We start from the raw sequence: 15,719 nt of genomic DNA, 5'->3' as shown, positions 1-15,719 counted from the left end.
CTAAGTTGTGCAGACTTCAGCCCTATTCTTGTCAGCCATAGAAACCCTCTTCCTCTGATTTCTCATCTACTCCTAGACTGGTTTGCTCAGTAGCTGTCTGGACCGCTGCCATCAGTGTCATATCTGCCCCACACACCGCCTCCAACTTTGTACTGGCCTATAGATCCAGTCCTCTACATCCCCAGTCTAGGATAGGACCCATGTGTCCTCCTGCTTCACTTCAGGTGCTTGGGGTTGACATGGTTCAGTTAACAACCAGCGCTGTTCTCCCCCATTTACTCTCAGGCCTGAGGACTGTTTCTCTTGGTTCACAGACCCTGTTTTTCTCAGGGCCATCACCCACTTCTGAGGTCCCAGTCCTCAAAAGTCAATGCCTTCACTACATGTTATATCTTCACGCATCCAAAGTAGATCTTGGGATGACCCTTCCACTACTGTGACTCGATACACCTTGCTCACAGCCTAGGAGACAAGGTGCTCATAGGGGATCCCAGCCTACCCACTTGGGTGAAATAGCACCCAATTAGTGAGCATTCTTTTGATGTGCCCTGCTTTCCCTCATGAAAAGTATACTACTGGTTTCCCTGCTACCCCAAGTTGTGGGAATGATTGGAGGCTGGTTGCTCATCCAGAACTCTATGGCTAGAGTTAACGAAGACATTCTCCCCTTCAGAGGTCTCCCCAGGTTAAGGCATCACCTCTTCTTGCCTTGCCAAGTGGGACACTCCTGGTCTGGCATGCTGCTCAGCTCCCTTCATCTCCACCCTCTGTCCACTGCCTCACCATGGATGATAGTCAGAAACACCTTGCCCAACTTTGAGTTTCCCACAGGCAAGATGTTACAGGGTGGTACCCTGGGAATCTCTCTTGTCTTAGATACAAACCATGCTCAGGCCACCATCATCACCACACTGTTTATTATAATGTTCTGTCAGGCCACCGCCCGTAGTACTATTTACATATATACACGTCCCAGTCAGCTCCTCTCTTCTAGAGAAACAGGGAGCAGCACTAGCAGCAACCAGCTCTGCCTTCCTTCAGGCTCTGCATCACCCCTTCCCAGGGCTTCTTTCCTCTCTATTGATCAGCTCCCAGCTGCAGGGATTGCTTCTCCCTTTCGTTAGCCCTTTAGCTGTGGCGCTACTTGTTAGTTGGTCTTCCACTTAGATCCCAGTTAACCTGTACTGGTGGGGATTTGTGTGGCAGGCTATTGAGTCAGCTCCTGACTCAGAAGTCCAGTTACACAGGACCTGCCAAAATTGTTGCAAGCACCCCAGGTTCCTGATTCTGTCAATAGAACTCATCTCTGGACACAACCAACAGGTAGGAAGGTCCTGCAACTGTTGTGCCACTACGTTCAGGTGTGGTCCCAGTGGAAACAGTTCAATGTGGAACTGGTGACGATATGCCTATGGAGTCAGACCCAATTTGTCTAAAATGGCAGCTTTTACCTAAGGATATGAGCCAGACTGCTCATTGCTCAAGGTTCAGCACACTGCCCAGTCTCTCCCTTCAGAAATGGTACCTCTCTGGCCACTCAAGTTGACTCCTCCCAGCTGGCAGCTCTGGCTTCCCATTCACATTTATCTTCTGACCTCAACATCAGTAACCCACAGCCCAGCCTGCCTGTGCCAGGACCAGCAAGACTTCCAGGAACCTATTTCTCTAGTTGTTTCAGAAGTCGCTCTTGTTGCTAGTATTTTTGCCTCCTCCTGCTTTCAAAGAAAAAGGTAAAGGAAGGAGGGTCCACCAGAGAAATCTCACCAACTATATCTTTTTTTTTTTTTGCCCCTGTCTTTTCTGTAACTGTCTCAATTTCATCTTATTTTGAGGTGCCAATCCACATGCCTTCTTTCTTCAGCGAGTATAAGCTGGTGCACTCTCACACCAGCCCAGGACAGATTGATGCTACACTGGACTCTGATTCAGGACCTTGCCTCAGGATGCAATGTATTGATTAAATAAAAACTTGGGCAAAATATCTGAAGTGGTTCCTCAGTCCAACATGGACAGTTGTTCCCAGGTCATCTATTCACTTGAGCAATTGCTGGCCTCCAGAAGGATCAAGTGCTCTTCAGACTATCCTCTGTCGTCTGGCCCCACAGACTCAGCTGGGAGGCAGCTGGTTGGTCACAGGGGGGAGGAGCTGAACCCATCCCCCCTTAAGTGGCCAGCTGCTGTAAGACAGACTCCCAGAGTAATGGCAAGTGTCACCCACCCTCTCCCATGATACGCACAGGGTCCTCAAATGACATGCTCTGCTGCAGAGTTATGAGGAGCCAGGAGGGATGCAGCCATTAATGGGAATCTCTCCTTGTGCTTCTATGTTCCTGCAGTTCCAGGGTCAAGTCAATCTCCATGTGTTTGAGGACTGGTGTGGCAGCTCCATCGAGCAGCTCAGAAGAAACCTCCACTTCCCACTGTACCCCCATGTGAGTGTACACTGACTCCCTATCCCCTTCCCTGCACAACTCAGCATCTTTACTCCAGACTGCCCCTCCTTTCCTCTTCTTTCCCATAACTGTGCCCTCGCTGCCCCTCCTCCTCCTCCTCTTCCCTTTCCTCTCCCCTCCCCAGCCTACCTTTCATTCTTCCTCCCATTCCCATCTTCCTGACATTGCTCCTGGGCACTTCTTTCCCTTTTGCTCCTCCCTTGCCCATACTGCCCTCTCTCCTGCTGTTCCCATCCTCTTCAGTTCCACCTGCCCCTCCGTCCATCCTATTCCCTTCATTGGCCCCCCTCACCTTCTCTCCTTTTGTCAGTCCCCTCCCGTCTGATACTGATACCTCCCAATCCCATCCCACTTCGTTACTTTTGTTCTTTCTTCCACCTTTAGACACGAACCACACTGAAGAAACTGGCAGCGTCACCAAAATGGACAAACTATGGGCTCCGTCTCTTCGGTTATTTGCATCCTTTCGCTGATGGTGAGGAGGTGTCATGGCAGATCAGGATTGTCATGCTGCCCCAGCCCTCCCTTCCCTTGCTTGAGACCGAACAGAAACGCTCTCATGCAGGCAATCCTAGCTTGACGGCTCTCTAGCCAGGAGCCAGGGATACTGTCCAGCTCTGACTCCAACAGAGACTGGTTGGCATGGATAATATGTGCAGGCTTTTCACTGGGGGGAGGGCAGGGAGAAAACAGAAGAAAACAGATATGTAATTTCTGAGCAAGCAAACCAGACACTCCTGCATACACAACATCTATTCACATACACAAATGCACGCTCAGGCATGCTCCCCATGAGCACATAGCTGTCCACACATGCATATGCACACAACCTACCAGCATTTATACACACATGTATGCATGCCCACATTCTCCTGCAGCAGACACATTTACCCTCACAGGCACGCGCGCGCGCACACACACACACTCACACTGTTCCTATCTGCATCCGCACAACCCATGCCCTTTCCACCCACCCCATCCCTATCCACCCATTAACATGCTTCTGTCTATGCACAGCCTCCTTGCAAGCACCCACCCCCACCCATGTGCTCCTGCACACACCACCCTTGAGCCCCTATGAAATCCTCCACCCATGCATCCTGGTCAGCACTCCAAAGCCTCATGCACACCTAAGCCCACACATCTCTGCCTGCCTCTGTGCTTCTGTGGGCACATTCCCAGACATACACTCGGGAAGGAAAGGAGAAGCTGAGGAGAATCTATGTGGACTTCTCAGCTTCCCCCTCTGTTAGATTTCAGCCAAACTGCATGGCATGGGGAATTGCACTAAGTAGAGAGCAAGAAGACAATCTTCATTTTGTTGCAACAGGAAGATGAGATTTAAAAGCATCAGTAGTATTTAACAATTCTGAAAGAGAGAAAGGAAGGGGTAGTTGGGCATAGGGAAAGTGCTGCATCAGAGGGGATCAGGCTACCCCTCTCTAGGAGTGGAAGCTTTTTTTCTATCTGTGTATAGATCCTGTTAATGGAGAGCACCACTTAATCCCAGAAATCTCTTGGCAGGGGACTTTGAGTTTGCTATTGCTGCAGATGACAATGCTGAGTTCTGGTTGAGTCCAGATGAAAAGACCTCTGGTCTCCAGCTGCTGGCCAGTGTAGGCAAGGTACAGTGCATGCTGCATGGCTGTTGTAGTCAAGGTTCTAATATGTCTGGGCAGGGATGAAAATCCTCATGGTTTATGTTGTATTTCAGGAGGAAGAAAGGGTAACTGGAATAGCCAAGCTGTCCCCCTGATCAAACTGTGGGAGGCCCCCGCAAATGGAGGATTTACACCACATGGCATATCTGGGGCAGCTTGGCTTATTCCCGAGCTGCTGGAGTCCTGGGCTGTAATCAACAGACCTGGTTCTATTTCTAGCTAATGGAGCTCTTGGTCAGATTTCCCAGGAGGATGGGCGCAATCCCCACAGCTGGACCTTAACCAGGGAACCTGGGTGAAGAAGTGCATTAAACCTGGGAATTTTCTGTCTTTCACAGACTGGCAAGGAGTGGACTGCACCAGGGGAATTTGGGAAATTCCGGAGCCAGCAATCAAAGCCTGTGAGGTAAGTGATCGGGAAGGGTTGCTGCAACTCCCCCAGTGCTCAGAGCACTATCTACACATGTTGGATTTGGTCCCAAACTTAACAACTTCCTGCGGTTTGTCTTTATTGGTGTCTCTAATTACAAAGATTTTCATTTACCATTTTGTTTTTCATTTACCGGTTTTGGTTTTCATTTGTGTTCTGTTTGTTCCTCCCCTCCTCTCCCACCCCCAGTTCTGATTGGTCATCTTAATCACATGGAGGGGTTCAACACTAAAAAATTTCTTTTCAAAATGGACCTTTTTTCTTTCTTTAATTCCCTACTAGCAGAGTGTGAATGCAGGGCTGGGATCCAGTGGTTGGTTTCATTCTTATCTGTAAGGGCTTGAATTGAAGCAATTGAATTGAAGTTATTGCTTGACTTCTCCCTTTAACTTGCTTCCTATCCAGACACAACCCCCCAGTCATGTGTTGCTGGTGACATTCCTCAGGGTAGGTGGCATGGTTGGGGTATACAGCAGACTCTGAATGAGCCCCCTTCCCTCCCTTTCTCTAGTGTGAATTCAGGTTAGTGCCATAACACAGTAGCCAATGGCTACTGGTCCTCCCAGGCCTTCTGACAACCCCCCAGGTTCCACATCCAGTGGCCTATCTTGCCCTCTATTTATTCTCTGTTCTCTGGCTAGAAGTCATTGACCACTGTATATAAGACTTCTCAGTGTCCTGGTTCCTAGTCACATGTAACTTCCAGTGCGAGCAACTTCAATCATCTCTGGTATAGAGCTTCTATGGTGCCCACTGAGTGCATTGTCTGAGGCCTGGTCTACACTGGGGAGGGAGCCAAGTGAGTCTAAGTTACGCAACTTCAGCTACAAAAATAGTGTAGCTGAAGTCGACGTACTTAGAGCTATTTACCACAGTGTCTTCACCACGGTAGGTTGACTGCTGACGCTCCCCCAATGACTCCACCTATGCTTCTTGCTCCAGTGGCGTACCGGAGTCAACGGGCGAGCACTCAGCAGTCAATTTATCGCGTCCTCACTAGACGTGATAAATCAACTCCCGCTGGATCGATCGCTCTGGAGGTAAGTGTAGACATGCTCTGAGTGTGCCACTAGCTGGCCAGAGGCTATTTCTGAGGCATTCGTGGAATTTTGATGCAGGACTCCCTGCTTTGGAACAAGAATTGAAATGCAAAGCTCTACACTGGCCGAGATGGGAATCCACCACACTGGGCCACTGTGCTGAGAGACCAAGGAGCTTATGATGGCCTACTAAAAGGCCAAGGCCAATAATCCCAGACCTGGTAAACCCTGATGTGCCCCAAGATCTCTTTGTTCTGGGCATCCATGACACCGGCAGATGACAAATTGTACAGAATCCACCATGCGAGAAAAGAGTGTTGTCAGTTCTTGCAATGTTATTGCAAATTCTGCAGTATTTGATATTTTACTGATAACCTCAGCTTCTGGAGTTGTGTCTGCATGAGACTCCTAACTTTCCTTAAGAAAAAAGCAAGTTTCTAGCCTTAATGACTGTGGAGAAAAGCTTGAAAATGTGATTTGAGTGAATCTACGTACCCTAAGGGCTCAGAAACCAGAAGAGAAATAAAAATAATATATATTTTTAACGTCATGATTTTTGAATGTTTTAGGGTGGCAATATTGGGAAAGAGACCTAAAAGTGAGGAAGCTAGATTATAAAACTGCTTGAATCCCTATCAGATGCATCCAGAGTACATTAAAATGGTGATAGTGTTCCCCCTGGTGGCTGCCTACCAGAATTCCTTGGGGAACTGTGATGTTGAGGAGAGAAGATGGTTTCTCCTAAAGAAACAAACACAAAAATAAAAGAATCCAACAATCTCCTCTAGAAAAAAAAGAAAAGAGAGAGAGAGAGATCGTATTCAACATTTTGCAGAGTGTTCAACCTCGCAACTGGCCAGGTTTCCTAAAGGCCAAGAAACCCAACAGAGGGACCAAAAATCTGGTGTTCATAATCATTAGCTTAAAGTAGAGGCTCACCTTGCAGCCGTTGAGGGCATGGAGAGGACTGGCTGGGAGCATTGGTTGAGTATGGCCTCCCAGGGAAGAGTGCCATGTACAGAATCATTAGCACGCTCTGCCTACAGCCTCTGGGCTTCCTCTGGAGGTCTCACATCCCACAGCTGACCAGACCCAACCTTACTTAGTTTGAGAGCAGGATAGGTTGCAAGCCAAGGTGTGCTAGGATTGCTCCACGATCCCTGTGTGAGAGCAATGAAGCAAGCAAATGCCACTGAATGTTTCCAGTGGTATACCTGAGTTTCTCTCTTTCACAGATTATCAGCTTCAGGCAGGTACTACTTTGAAGTGCTTCACAAACAGGATGACAGAGGAACAGACCATGTGGAAGTAGCAGTAAGTGCTCCTGTGCAGCCAGGTCCTGCGTGTGCACTGATGGAGTTTGAGAGTGAGATTAGGTGACAACTTCACTCCCCTACCAATTCCCCGCTTTGCCTGGAAAGTCTCATCCTGAGCCTTTACATTGTTCAGTGAGGGGACAGCCCTATTTCCATCCTCACCCCTTATCTCATTCTGCCTGGGACAGGCCCACTCAGTGCCTGACCTCTTCCATCTTTCCCCCACTCTCCATCCTTTCCCTTTCCTGCCATTAGATTGAGTCCTGGGGAATTTTAGACTTGCTCCCATTCCCTTCCCTTCCCTGGTAGATGTTCTGTACTGATTTGGGGAAGGCAGCTTTTCAGAAGTCCCATATGGTTATGGACAGATGCGCTCTCTTCCTTTCCTGCTGAATGAAATAATTCAATAAACACTTCATACTAATCTCTTTTTCTATTCCAGTGGAGACTGAGTGACCCAGAAACTAAGTTCACAGTCATAGACTCCCAGTTCCTCTCCCTTTTTGCTAGTAAGTGTCTCCTCCACAGGCTGATGCCTCACAGATTTGTCTATGTATCTCAGTGTTCATTCCAAAGCATCACAGATGCTTCACAGCTGATTGCTGCCTATCCAGGCACATGGAAATAATGTGAAGTGTATGCAGCATGTTACATGGAGCAGCTGGAGGTTTAACAGGGTCTTTGTCAGAAGATGCACTCTGGCCAAGTTTTGGGGCACATTATTAAGCATGGGGAAATTGGGAGGTTCGTGGAGTGGGATCTCAGTGTTGTGTAGAGACATTTGGAGTCCATTGCAAGGGAGAAGAGATGGGATCTGAAGAGCATGAGGGAGTCTGCAAAGAACAGAGAAACTGTTCCAGATGGTGTTGGTAGTATAGGAGAAAGATCTACTGCCTGTTGTGCAGGGACCCGGGGGAGCAGAATGGAGCCTGGAATATGAGAGTCAAGGAATGTGCTGGCAGATGGACAGGAATGAGGACAGCGAGATGAGGGGGATGGATCTGTGAAGGATTTTTTAAAGCTAGAGGGAAGTTCTCGTGCTGGATGCTGAATGAAAGGGAAGCCACCAAAGATATCTGAGGATGCAACTACAGCTTTGACCCCCTCAAGTCCATTCAAAATGCTGCTGCTGAGATCTTCCTGTCCTGTTCCTCTGACCCTGTCACCCTCCCCCTTTAAGTCCCTCCACTGGCTCTCCTTTCCCCATAACATCAAATACAAGTTTTTTGTCTTTACATTTATGGCCCTTCACAGATTAGCTTGGCCCTACCTAGTGTCTCTAGTATCAACCCCAACTTCATTCTGCCAGTGTTCCCAGCCTTTACTGACCATCAGTGTCAGCTTCACTCTCAAACACGCCTGGGCTTTCTCCCAGGCCACGCTTTATGGATAGGGGAGACTCCCTGATATAATCTGTACAGCCACTACCTTTTCTTTCTTCAAATCCTTCTTTGAAAACCACCTCTGCTGTGATGTCTTCAGAACCTGCCAGGTGACCATGACTAGGCAGATGATGAGTTGTGACAGTCCCCTTCCTTTCCTTGCTCCCTGCTTCTTACTAATTCCTCCATTCCCCTTCATGCTGCCACTGCCCCCTTTTCAAATAACAAATCAGGAAATTATCAGAGTTGTGTCAGTTGTCACTACATTCATTTCTTGAGTGTGATTTCCTCATCCCCACCCTCATCTGTTCTGGTGCCTTCTAGATTTTGAGCTTTCCAGGGAAGTGTCTGTACAGTCCTTGGCACAATGAGGACCTGACCCTGTCTAGGAGCTTTTGGACACTGCCATCATATAAATAATATGTAACCATTTCTGGGGATGAGATGCCAAATTTTAGACAGACTAAAGTTTGGAGGGTGAGCCCACAAAGAGTGGAACAATACTAGCATGGATGAAATGATGGATTGTTCCTTCCTCCCTCTCTCTTTCTGTCTCTGGTTTCTAGATGAGACTCTCTTCAAGATGGATGAGGTTGGTCATATCCCACAGACATTGGCCACCCATGCAAGCCCACCTATAGCCAATCTGGGCAACCTGGTACACCCAGCTGACATGCTGAAGCCCGACTCTCGAGACACTATTTATAAAGGTAAGACACCATCAAACAGACAGTTGCAGCTCATCATATCACATGAACTGGGGCAATTGAGTAAAGTGGTTTTTCATAAGCTGTTTCCCCCAAACTGAGATAAGGAAATAGCTGCTCCACACTCTGCCCTGTCATTTCAGGACACCCAAGAGAGCTGTAGCATATGAAGGAGAAATTATAAATGTAAGAGGTTAGTGTAGCAGGATGACCCCAGTGGGATGGCATGTTTTAACACAGCTGACATCACTGTGGTGGCAAACTGGTATATGTTAACAGGGAATGGCCACAGTGATAGTTGTCCTATTGCATCAGTTTAGGGTAGACCTGGTTTGGTGCATTGCCCATGCAACTGTTCTCTGTGTGTGTGTGTCTCTCTCTCTCTCTCTACCTCTCAGTGCCTTTGATTAGTAAGTCACGCCTGCGCAGGACCCTACCAGACTGTCCTTACAAGCCCAGTTACCTAGTGAATGGATTCCCACTGCAGCGCTATCAGGGACTCCAGTTTGTAAGTCTCATTCCTTAAACAGATGTTTGCCCAACTCATCCCTGCGGTGGGGAAAAGTGTACATTCAGTAGAACATGGAATGTAGCTGGGACCAATGCCTGCTTGCAGGGAGGGTGTTCTTTTCCTAATGTGTGGAGCAGCCCAAGAGTTGATACCTGCTGAGGTTTGGGTGTTGCTTCCATTGTCTGTAGAACAATCCAATGTCTGCTTCCCTATTTCCTTATTCAGCGGGAGCTGTTACTCAGCTGGATATGCACAGCAAGATGCAAATGATGGGTTTGAAGAACATATCCCTCAATATCAGTTCTGAAGCCATACAATAAACAGAACTAGGCTCAAACCCAAGGTCCAGACAGTGCCAGACACTGCAAAACTCGGGATAAATTTTTGAACAGTGCAGCTCACCCCTAGCTTCATACAGGGCCCAAATCAAAACTCTAGATCCAAACATCCCTAGGACAGATTGGATTTCTGTAATGGGCCAACCCCAGATCTGCATGCTCTGACAGCTCACATCCAGATTTGAACACTGATGCTCATGCCCAGCTATACAATAATTTTTTTGAATGCATTTTTTCCCTCTTTCCCAGGTTCATTTGTCCTTTGTTTACCCAAATGATTATAGCCGCTTGAGCTACATGGAGACAGACAACAAATGTTTCTACCAGGAGAGCCACTATTACCTGGAGAGGTAAAACAATCCTCCTGAGTCACAGTCCAGGACTGGTTGGTGAGGCGACTGCTTTGGCATATAGCTGAGGTTCTAGGATTTAACCACTGGAGTGGGAACAGAGAAGTACGAGGGTTTGGACTGGGATAGAACGTCACATGCAAATTTGTAGAATTCTCTTATTAAACACCCAGAGTCTCCACTGAAGTTAATGGGAATTGAGTGTGCCAGCTTGGAGCTTAAATCCTGCAGATAGCCAATGTACCTTTTTTAAATGAAAATTTTTTTAACTCCTAAATGCCCCCCAGAGGATAATGTAATGAATGGAAATCAACAGGGGTTTATGGAAAATACATCCTGTCAAACTAACTTGATACCTCATTTTGATAAGATTGCAGGTTTGATTGATAAAGGTAATAGTATTGACATACAGACTTTCTGTAAGAGAAAGCCCTGAGAATGATTAAAGGATTAGAAAACATGCCTTTCATACTGATAGACTCAAAGAGCTCAATCTATTTTACCTTCTCTTTGTTAAGCCAGGGATGACTTAATTACAGCATGTGAAGTATGTACACAAGGAATAAATATTTAATAATGGGCTCTTCAGTCTAGCAGATAACAGTATAACACAATCACAATGGCTGGAAGTTGAAGCGAGGAAATAAGGCTTACATTTTTAACAGTGAGAATAATTAACCATTGGAACAATTTAGCAAGTGTCATGGTGGATTCTCCATCACTCACAATTTTTAAATCAAGATTTGATGTTCTTCTAAAAGATCAGCTTTAGGAATCCTTTTGGGGAAGTTCTATGGCCTGTGCTATACAGGAAGTCAGTCTTCAGTGGTTCTCAACCCACAAGGCCACTTGCGGCCCAGTCAGCACACAGCTGCGGCCCATGTGACATCCTCAGGGCCATACAGATAACATATATATTGTGTGGATGCAATCCACATAAAACACAGACAGCTGCATATGTGGCCCACAATGGTAAATAATTTGAGAACCGCTGGACTAGATGATCACAATAGTCACTTTGGACCTTGCAAATGGAATCTAGGAAGGCTTCTCTTCCCCCTGCAGGGTTTATCTTTGAGGGGCAGAGAGGTAACCACCCAGCACCTGCTGCTCCGTGTGAATGAGAGCTCTTCCCATTCATATGAGGCAGCATGGGAGAGAGAAGGAAAGTGCTGAGGGGACGTTGACATGATGGACAATAAAGGAGGGGTTGATGACTCAAAACTGTGTTAAGATGAGTATGAGCATGAAGACAAGTAGTTTGTGTTTGACGCAGAGGAAAAGAGGGGACCAGGGGATGCCAAGAATGGGGTTGGTAAAGTCAGAGTGATGAGACATGGTCTTTGCAGCTGTATTTTGAATGGATTTAAGGGATGGTAAGATGGCTTTTATCATGGTGTGATACTTCCAGCAGAGAAACACTCCTCTGTAACATACAGTTGTGCTTACATTGCCTCCTTACTCCTGAAGGTTTGGATTCTATAAGTATATGAAAATCGACCATCCAGAGAGGAGAAATCTGGAGTCTGGGGAGAAAACCAAGCAGTCAGGTAGAGACCCTAATGCGAGAGACAGGAGGACTCTCCGGTTTGTCAAATATCTTTTTCTGTCTCCCTTTCCCTGGAATGGATGGAAGATGCAGCTGATGTCATGTGCAGTGAAAAGCATGGCCCTTGTGTGCCAGAGAGCCGTGGCCAGGAGGAGGGGGCAGGGCTACCAGACCTGTTAAGTTTTGTGAAACTGCACGTGACACATCATGCAAATTATTTAATTATATGACTTGCCTATTTACTGATAATTTTGCATAAAGCCTTAAACTTCATCTTAAAAAAAATGTGGATTTATTGCTGGTTAAAGGTATCACGGAGAGCTCAGGCTGGGGCAGCCTCCCCATGCCCTCAGTCCCCTCCCGCACCTTAGAGCCCACCCAGTTTCAACATTCAGTCCCCTCCACAATCTAGTGCTCTTCATTCACTGTTCTCCTTGATCCCTGCTGTCACCGTGCCTCTTCCTCAGGGCAGGCTCCATGCTGGATGGGCACCTGTCAGGCACCACAATGGGCTCTAATGGCCTCAGTAGAAACTGCATTTCCTGCTCACAACTTCATAGACAAGATTCCACCTGAGCTGCAGGCTGGCATGAGAGAAAGTGCCGAATGGGCACACTTGGCTACCCTGGTCCACATGTGAAAGAGGGCCATAGCTGGGTGGGAGGGGCAAGTTTACACATGCCAGAGACCCATGGCCATTGGTGAAACTGGCCCACACATGCCAAAGAGACTAGTACAAGAATTAGCACCACTTCCCCTCCCCAGAGCACCCCCAGGGCATTGGAAGAGGGAATATTCACCATCCGCACTACGACAGTGAATAAGAACAAGAAAGACAGTTCCCTCAGTGGTGGACACATAAATGGGATGAGCGGATGGGTTAACTCCCTTCTCCTTTTGGGTGTGGGTCAAGGTGGCAGGGGCAGCAGAGTGGGTATGAGAGATGTAACTAGGATTGATATTGCAGGCTCTGAGGATGGGAATCCTGATGAGTTTCAGTACACAGATCAGGATGCAGAGAGCACCAATCCCACAAGGAATCCCAGCAAGAGGGGAGCAGAGCTGGTGAGAGTCAAGGCAAACTCCACAATGATAGCAGGCTATGATGACATTTACAATGACTATTCCCTCCCGGGGCGTCGGAAGCTCCTCTCGCTCATAGATGGTAAGGTGGGAGAGGTGCTGCAGAAGACAGGAGGAAAAACGCCCCTCATCAAGCCAGCTCACAGGACTTCAGCCAACCAGAGCATCAATCAAACTGGTCTAGAAAGAAACCTACCAGTGAGGAGGCCCCATCTAAAAATCAAGGTCAAGGACAGTTCCAGAAACCCTCCTCGTCATGTTAGGGGCATCCATAGGAAGTCACTGCCCAAGAGGAGAGTGGGAGGCCAGGACCCTCCTTCTAGCACAAGATCTCACGAGCCCTGGGAACATATACCCAGCAATTCCAGGAACTCCACTGATAGGATTCCAGAGGAGGGGAGGCCTCTTCAGACAGACCTCAATGCAACCAGCACCAAGGACCAGCCAGCAGGCAACATGCAAGCAAGGAGACGAAGTCCAGTCTCTGGCAAAATAAGTAGTAGAGCTGTGAGTGCTGCCAGCCTCAGCAAGCAGACCCTTTACCAGGCCCAGTGGCTAAACCAGGTGGAGTCGTACATTGCCGAGCAGAAGGCAGCTGACGGCATCGAGGTAGATGTGGAAAGGGAGCAGGTGGAATCTCAACCTGAGCCTGCTGTGCCAGCAGTGGAAGAGGAGGAGGAAGAGGTGGAAGGGGAAGCAGAGTGGGAGAAGGAGGGATTTGAGTACATACCATTTGACCAGGTAGTGAACTGGGAACAGACCTTCAGCGCAAGCAACTTGGACTTCCATGCGCTGCGGACAGACTGGATCGACCTGAAGTGCAACACATCGGGGAACCTGCTGTTGAAAGAGAGGGAGGCCCTGGAGGTCACACGTGTCTTCCTGAAGAAACTCAACCAGAGAAACAAAGGGTAAGGCAAATGGTCTCTCGCAGCCCGTGGTCCTCTCCTATGGTCTCCATACCACGCTGCATAGGAACAACAGAACAGTGTAAGGAACCAATAGAAGTTAGGGAGCAAACTCCAGAGGTGGAAAATACAGCCCTAGGAAATGAACTGTGAAGGTGGAAGGGGCATTAAACACCTGAGTGAAATGAGAATGGGAGAAAACACCTTCACTGTAGCTCACTAAGAGGTCAGTAACCCAGGTCAGTAGTGGTTGAAAGGTCTTTGACAGCTGGGTGGTGGCTGTGTGAAATGAGTGGAGGTTTCAGTCCAGTTCCCAGTAAGCACGTTCCCAGAATGTGTAAACCAGCATCATCATTAGCCCCTCTGTTGGCTGTCTCCTTAGAACAGCCAAGCATTGAATGGACATAGGAACTGAGCTAACTTCTCCCTGCCAGTTGAGGGTTCAGATACACTGAAAAGGTATAAGAAGGCTACAGTCACCCATGCTGTGCCTAAGAAGCCTGTAGTCTCCAGGGCTGTGCATATAGCACCTGCATAACTTAAATTCACTTTTAAACAGTTATTTTTTGGCATGATCTTTGTTTCCCTTCCTTCATCAGCTATTTTATCTTTGTTGGGATTCCAGGTCTAATCCCAAGTGAATTGTCCTGAGGCCAGGTGATAATCAAAAACCTAAACCCTCTGACATGGGTTCTGGGGTGGTGCAGTAAAGCTGTGGACTGGGAGTGAAAGAGTTAATAAACATTCCTGTACAAGGGACTAGCTGAGAGGAACTGGGGAGAAGTGGCTGCCGGGCGCTGGTGTGGGGAACATATATAACCATGTTGCGTCCCTGCAGGAGATTCCACCTGCAGCGCGTAGTGAATGTGGAGAAGCGTCAAGACCGCCTGCGTGGGAGCCGCTACCTGCTAGAGCTGGAGCTGCTGGAGAGGGGAGGGCAACTTGTGCGCTTTTCAGAGTATGTCTTTGCACGAGGCTGGCAAGGCATCAACGGCGACAAGCAGGAGGAGATGAACATGAAGAACCTGGCATGGGGCCGCCGGCGCCAACTGATGGGAGTTGCAAAGGAGCCAGACCTGTGCTGGCCATTGGGCTTCTCCTGGAACCATCGTGCTGTTGTCCACTTCATAGTGCCAGGTAAGGGCCTTGTAATGGGGCAGGAGATCCAGGTGCTTCCAAAATAAAACATGAGGGGGGAGGTTGTGGGGCCTGGTCCTGAGCCAGCCTCTGAGGGTGAAGCTGCTAGGGACCGGTTCTGAGACTGCTCTGAATACCGTGTCTGTGCCAGTCTCCACCACCTTGCTTACATCACTCTCAACTTCCTTCCCTTTCAAATGAAATTGCATCAGAAATATAACTGGTCCAACCCCCACAAGCGGTTTGAACTCTCTGAAATCTGACTCCCAAAATACACTAGGAATGGGTTCACCCTGCAGTGCTAAGATCTGGATCCAAATGGCCCCAAAGCTTAGTTTGGGCCTGTCCCTGGATTGCTCCCAGACGCCCCTGTCTGTCTCAATTGGATCTGACAGGAGGCTGAAAATCTTGACTCTCTGCAATCATTTCAAGGCATGAAATCAATTTTGCTTTGATTCTGTTCCTTCCCTACCTCTATCCCCACCACAATTAGTGAAAAACCAGGCACGCTGGGTGCTGCAGTTCATTTCTGACATGGAGGAACTGTCTAGAGTCACCAAGGACCCATACTTCAATGTCATCATCACAGACTACAGCAGTGATGACATGGATGTAGAGAAGGCTCTGAAAAGGTCCAGCTTACGCAGGTGAGAATACTACCTATTCACATGGACTACATAACACAGCACGCACATTAATCTCTGCATACTGGCCATCCATATCCATCTGCATATAGCAAGTCAAACGCATGCACTCCTACAGACACAAGCCACACACACACTCTTGCACCTGTATACAACGTAGAGTGTTACCATCTGACTTCACGCATATGCCTATTGCACAGTCCATCCATC

General features: G+C 48.0%; 1 protein-coding gene across 2 annotated transcripts in view; it reads left to right on the top strand.

Annotated features, from left to right (window-relative positions):
• Positions 1–15,719, top strand: part of B4GALNT3 (beta-1,4-N-acetyl-galactosaminyltransferase 3) — a 150,258-nt gene that overhangs the window by 125,567 nt on the left and 8,972 nt on the right. Inside the window, exons 4-16 of one of the 2 annotated variants that reach the window (XM_030543086.1) lie at positions 2,337–2,432; positions 2,838–2,928; positions 3,978–4,078; positions 4,453–4,520; positions 6,820–6,898; positions 7,343–7,409; positions 8,849–8,992; positions 9,388–9,497; positions 10,088–10,188; positions 11,659–11,738; positions 12,705–13,731; positions 14,567–14,865; positions 15,359–15,512. In XM_030543086.1, the coding sequence (XP_030398946.1) occupies positions 2,337–2,432; positions 2,838–2,928; positions 3,978–4,078; positions 4,453–4,520; positions 6,820–6,898; positions 7,343–7,409; positions 8,849–8,992; positions 9,388–9,497; positions 10,088–10,188; positions 11,659–11,738; positions 12,705–13,731; positions 14,567–14,865; positions 15,359–15,512 (2,417 nt within the window). The remainder of the gene's footprint in view (positions 1–2,336; positions 2,433–2,837; positions 2,929–3,977; positions 4,079–4,452; positions 4,521–6,819; positions 6,899–7,342; positions 7,410–8,848; positions 8,993–9,387; positions 9,498–10,087; positions 10,189–11,658; positions 11,739–12,704; positions 13,732–14,566; positions 14,866–15,358; positions 15,513–15,719) is intronic. The other variant, XM_030543092.1, reaches the window with a different exon arrangement.

The sequence above is a fragment of the Gopherus evgoodei genome, chromosome 1 (assembly GCF_007399415.2).
Source record: "Gopherus evgoodei ecotype Sinaloan lineage chromosome 1, rGopEvg1_v1.p, whole genome shotgun sequence".
NCBI classification, from domain to species: Eukaryota; Metazoa; Chordata; order Testudines; family Testudinidae; genus Gopherus; species Gopherus evgoodei.
This window is presented reverse-complemented; position numbering and strand designations above follow the sequence as displayed.